The 6,384-nt window shown below is 36.6% G+C and overlaps 1 protein-coding gene across 1 annotated transcript; it reads left to right on the forward strand.

The window, feature by feature from the left end:
- Positions 1–849: 849 nt before the first annotated feature.
- On the forward strand, positions 850–1,484 carry FOMMEDRAFT_159046 (uncharacterized protein; the record flags this gene model as incomplete). Its single annotated transcript, XM_007269082.1, has 2 exons — positions 850–1,339; positions 1,387–1,484. 2 exons carry the CDS (start codon positions 850–852, stop codon positions 1,482–1,484), a joined length of 588 nt encoding a protein of 195 aa, XP_007269144.1.
- Between the last annotated feature and the right edge of the window lie 4,900 nt (positions 1,485–6,384).

The following is a 6,384-nucleotide window of genomic DNA, read 5'->3' on the forward strand; positions in this document are numbered from 1 at the left end:
AGTAATTGCAATATCCGACATGTAACCACTGAATCCAATATGTTACATATAATTGCTCAACCATGATATGTGTTAGTTATTATATTGTTCTGTATTCGTTCCGTTAGTTCTATCTGTATTATTATCATTATTATTGTTATTATTATTGTTATTATAGTGTCTGCAATTGTATTATTGTTTATAATACATGTTAAATGTTTTATTTATTCAATTTAATATGCTGTTTAGCATATATGCACTCGTTTTGAGCATTAATCGTTTGGCTGTGATATTACTATATGTGTTATTATTTGATTTATGCTATAACATATGTGTGCTTGTTGACAGTGTCAATCATTTGTACTATTGTAATGTTAATAGTGGAAGAGTAGTGTTTGATTTATTAATCTTTTTAATGTTTGTCTGTAGTATGATCAGTTATTTATTATAACATAATCTCTGTGATATTATAGAGTATTTTAGCATTTAATAATCACAGTAAGTGATACTCATCATAGTTTCAACATCGCCTGCATAGATTATGTTATTACTGGGCCAATGATCATAATCACTAAGATGACAATCATATAATGTCTGGGTCGTATGTATAACCTGTTGAGAAAGGGGGAAGAGAGGTTATGTGAGAGGCTTAGAGAGATCACACAAAGAGGGGGGATAGTGGACTCGGCTTGCTCTCTCGCAGCTTGCTTCATTGTCCGTTGATTAGTTAGTCTATATATACTATGTAGGTATGTCTCAGATGTAGAATGTATGATGGAAGGTATTCCATCATTGTTCGTCATTGCTTGTAATGTAGTTTATATCATCTGAGACATACTCTTGTGTAGTCTCATCTTAACACTTATCAATATGAATCTGGTTGCCCACTTACAAGAGCAATCCTTTGGGTTCTCGGGCCTTACTACTATAACTGGTGCTCCTGACAGTAATGCCCTGTCGAGCACGACTAGCTTGCATAGCAACTTTATTAGTAATTGGGTTGAGTTCCCAGACCCGATTGTGTCTGATAGTGATCTCAGAAGGCACAACGAGGCGTCAAATCCTGCCTTTGAACCAAGCAACCTTGGTCAGTACACCTTTGCAGACAGTGTTACCGGAGTCGAAAATTCGTGTCTATTGTCCGGTTCGAGGCCTGAACGTTATTGCGCTTCAAATTATGCAGGACATGAAGGGTCGATGCATCCAGCCACTACTGTCGATCCTTCTCTTCTCTTCCCCCCTTCTACCAACAAATTTCAGGTTGGCTCCTCCTCTGATATACTCAACAACGTGGCAGAAACCTCTGTGCCTATATGGGACACTAACCCACTATGGTTTTCCAAAGCCATATCTCCAGAGTGTAACCCTAGCACACTTATTTCCAATGGAGGAAGTTCTCACGACAAGGGGAAGAAGATGATATCCTCCCTCTTGGCAGAGACAAGGAGAGGGGCATTGCCCTCGAAGGGCTCCACAAACGAAAAGCAGAAAATGTCTTGCACTAACAAAAACACTGCTGGAGAAATGTGTGGGGTAGTTTGCTCTGACAGAAGCTCGTTTGCGCGCCACTGCAACTATCATTGTTGATTCAAATCACCTGCGGAGGCAGGAAAATCGGAAAAGAAAATGATCCTTCTATGCCCAGCAGGTTGCTAACAGTTCTTGCACAAAGATAGTCTTCACAGACATCTGGTTGAGCCCTGCCACAGGCAAGAAGAAAGCTTTGCAGAGGCAATCAATGCAAACTTAGGCTGGGACCCTAAAGTCCCTTCTAGTTGCAACGTCTTTTACATGCTAGACCCCTCTGGGATTAATGCAGACAATCAGTAATTCTTTATTTGGACCTTTTCTGCTATTTTCTTACTGTGTAAATATTTCAGTTTTGTCCTTCATTTCTTGTTTAGACTGTTGCATGACTCAATTGTTTCAAAATTGCTTTGTAGTATGCTTGTTTATTTTTTCTTACTGTATATATTCTTGCTTTTGTCTCCTCTTGCCCCCTATCAATGAATACTAACAATCAATCATATTCATATTGATACTGTGTTATAAATGTTAATAAATGATTCCTTAGACCAATTATCAAACAAATAAATGAATAGGATTCAATTTCATGTAAAATTTTGAATCCTACTGAGCCTTCTAATGTTTGGTTGTAAGTTGTTGACTCAAGCTGAAATTGTGGTAATGGGTTTGTTATAGAATCCCCAGTTTAGTTACTACTTTACAATATGTCTGTTTGGATTCTGTGGAACATGCAGGATTGGGAAGGAATAATGTGAAATTGGTAGATAAAACAATCTTTTGTAATAGAATCAGAAGAGTGCTTTACTATTAGAGACTGTAGTAAAGAGATTTAACAGTGAAACTATACTTATATACTCAAAAATGAAATTACAAACAGAGATGATTGTACTTTATAGTGTTATAGAAGTAAAGACATTATAAAAAATTGAGTAAGAGTAGATCTTTGTATTAAAACATAAACAATTCTAGTTTGACTTATTTATTTAAGATACTAGCTCTAACTCTATCTAATGTATAGCTCTAACTTAATAGTTATCTGAATTACTTCTAAAGGTAATAATCTAACTCAACATCTGCCTTGAAAACTGTGTTACTTGTCAGTATTTACAAAGTTTGTATTTGATCTACTATAAAGTATTATTAAACTGTTGTATAAGTATAACTAGTGTATAAGAGCTTAAGAATCTGAGTAACTGTTCTTGTAAATGAATACACAATATATGAACTTGTCTGACCATCTTGAACAACATGACTGAACAAATACAGGTTAAGAATACTTTTTGAAAAGTAGTGTTTCTAATATGTATTTCTTATTATATATAATAAGATTGTTAAATAGTAATGTTATTAAAGACTGGCTCAAATTTCCAAAATCTGACTACTATCAAAAACCTTTGTAAATAAAGTACAGATTTACATTCTAGCTTAACACTTAAGCTTTATTACTTCTTATTCTATATAAATAATTATGAGTCAGTAAATTAAGTCATTTCTATTACTCTATTGTTGATCTCAAGTACTGGTTGAGGTAGAAGAGGTCAGTTGAGTCTGCAAGGTACAGACACTGAGAGGGGTCAAGAGTGAGAAGGAATAGGTAGATCTGAGCAGAACATACAAGTTCTGAAGGTGACAATTAACAAGACAAGAGTAGTACAGAACAACAAAGCCACACTTTAGAACAAGACAATACAAGATGAGACAAGGCAAGATAGAACGTTTACTGAGGAGACTGTCAAACTACACACTAAGAGTTGTAGTAGAGAGTAACTTGATTACTAGAAAGTATGAAATACATGAGGGTATTTATAGAAATTATCAGTCCTTTGTAGCTACTAGTCCTTTGTGAACAACTCTACTACTGTCTCCTTTGTATCAACCTATCTAGGACTCTGGATCCAAGTCCCCTTTGTATTAATCAACCAGCTGTCTGAAGGCTCAGAGTCTTGCCTTTGTAAATTGGAACTAGAGTCCAGAACCCAACTAGTCTGAATTGAGCAACCAAGACTATTGTGTAGACAATGATGACATGATTGAAGGATTGCTAATGTGAGGATGATACAACTTTGATGTGACTGAGCCCTTCCAATCAGAATGTATTAGAATGTATGTGTTGTGTGAGTGTAACATCTCCTGAGTGTTTTAGAATGTGACTGTCCCTAGTCACACCTAAGAGTGTAAATTCACAAACTGGCACACTTTATATTTCAATCTTCTACTTCTTTTTGAGTTTGTCCTTCTTCTTCAACCATGTTGTTGTTGTAAGAAGTGAATCAGGTCTACAACCAAGTGTAGGCCCTTACTCAAAGGATGTAGGAGTTGCTACAGTGTACAAGGACAGTAGATTGGCTATTAGTAGTAACAGAGTCAAGGGCAGAACTGGTGTGGTTGCAGGTAAGTTCTTAGACATTGTATTGTCTCTGGGTCTTCTGACAAGACAGTACAGTTGGATTAGGATGTACTTACTGTATCAAGTGTGTAGGCTAGCTTTGTACTTACTATACTGTAGCAGCTCATACTTCAACTCAAAACATGGGTGTTGTGAATTGATACAGAGTACAGTAGCTGTAAGGATGCTCTGATTAGTGAACCACTTTAAGGGTATAAAGATACTATGACTGTTGACAAACTAAGCATTACTCCTCTAACAAAGTAGGTAGTAGAGGTTGTAGTTCTGAGACTGTCTAATGTAGTTAGGTGTACTGTCTAGGATGCTGAGACAGGTGCTCCTATAGGTGAACCAGACGTTCTGTAGGGTTCTGAGCTGGAGCATGAGTTGTCTGTGTACTAAGCACACAAGTAGGATCAAATGCTAGATAATGAGAGGTTGGATACACTCCTTTGTAAGTAGTAAGGAGTACTACCAGGCTGTTAGAATGATGAGGAGGATGACTTGAGTAGTATGTAGTCCCTTCTTTACTTATTAATGATTTGACTGACTACTACTAGTCACTTGATCTAGATACAGATTACATATATTTGGGCAGGAGGCATTCTGTGTTGTACAAATCAGACTTCTATAAGACAGACTGGGTAGTAGAGGAGGTTGAAAACAGGCAGGTTGAGTTACAGTTCTGGAACAGTTCTCTAGTGCCAGAGTCAGTACCAGATAGTGGCCTGACACCTTTAATGAGTTAGAGGTGTAATAACTGTGTCTGTCAGTATGTAGTATACATTTAAGAGTATAGTAAGACAATTGTATACTTAGTATACAAGAAGAGTAAGATCTGTTACTCTCTTACAAAGACTGGTAAGGTGGTGAGGGATGTAAGGTTGAGGTAGGGGAGGACAATAGTAACAAACCTGTACCCTATAGCTAGACTGTCAAGAGTGTGTCTGGAGGATCTGGGTAAGTTGTTTTAAGATTAATACTAATAGCTTTTAAAGACAACATTCTTCTAAGTGAACTCTCAGAACACTTGTTGGACAACAGTAAGTTCTAAGAGGATCTAGAGCTCAAACACAAGCTTTGTGTCCTCAGAAGGTAGGTAGCTACCTATTATACAATGTTAGATACAATAATACAGGACATAAAGTAGTTATGAGCTAGGATGAGTACAAAGGTGAGGCATTAGAAGGATGGATGGAAGGATGGACAGAATTAGACATTCCATTTGGAACAATTGAACCAGTATAGGTGAGACAGTCAACATAAAAGCTGCCTGTAGAAGTGGCCAAATATAATCCCCTCTCTATAGTTTTGAATAGTATTTTCTATATGTTTATAGTAATGTATAATATTACTAAAGTATGAGTGTGATAATTGTAAGGTAATAAGAGTGACTCAGCATTGATAGGTAAACAACAGAGGCAAGGCCATATGTATACTGAAAGTAAGGCAAACTAACAGTGTAAGAACAGAACAAGAACAGAACAGAACAGAACAGAACAGAACAGAACAGAACAAAGCTCTTAATACATAACTTTTGAGACTGTTGTAACTGAAAAAATGCAAAAGTAGTCTAAGGGCTGCTGGACAAAAACCTGTGTACAAAAAACCTAGTAGGAAAAAACATACTACAGGGAAAACCATACAGGTTTAAAGTGTAAGTCTAACTATAATTTACAATTAGTTAAAAGTAAAATCAAAGAAAAACAGAAGACAGAGCAGAACAGGATCAGAATGTTGTCTAGAATATTATAAGGGGTTAATAGAAAAAGACAAATTCAAGAAAGTATGGAATGTATAAGTCTATAGTGGTTGGCCACAATTGGCCTTTAGTCAGAGTCAGAGTCCTTAGAAGGCTTGTCCAACAGTGGCAGGTTGTCAGTGTTGTCAATTTCATTAGCTGGACTGAAGTTTTCAACAAGATGTGTGACCAGAATCAAGAGTATAGTGTAGGCAAAGTATAGAACCAAGCAGAATACTGTAATACAAAGACAGGAGACTGATCCATTGAGTTCAGCTACAATATAGGATCCTCCTTGTGTACAACAGACTACTATGTATGGTCTAAGATAGTATGGCTTGGTTTTTTGTCTGAGATCCATTTGTGATTTGGAGTTGTGTATGAGGACAAGTTGACCAGGTTTGAAGTTAAAATCCTTGATTGAGTGTTTGTGTGTTTCTTCAAATCATTAAAGTAAAGTGATCCAGTCTGTATGGATACATTCTGTAATAGCTTGAAGGTCAGCCAGATGTTTCTATAGTTGACATGCTCAAGTTGTAATGAGTTCTGTCATTGTCATAAGTTTGTCTGGTGCTAGGGCCAGATATGTTGCTTCTGTAATATTGAATGGGAGAAGTGGTTCAACACTATGGACAATAAAATAAGGGGACATACTAGTTGTGTGACAGATTGTGATCTGATCTGACCAAAAAACAGAATGTGTGTGTTCATGCCATCATAGTTCATTCCCTTCAGCAGCCTTTATAAGGGC

Source organism: Fomitiporia mediterranea (genome assembly GCF_000271605.1).
Source record: "Fomitiporia mediterranea MF3/22 unplaced genomic scaffold FOMMEscaffold_9, whole genome shotgun sequence".
NCBI lineage: Eukaryota > Fungi > Basidiomycota > Agaricomycetes > Hymenochaetales > Hymenochaetaceae > Fomitiporia > Fomitiporia mediterranea.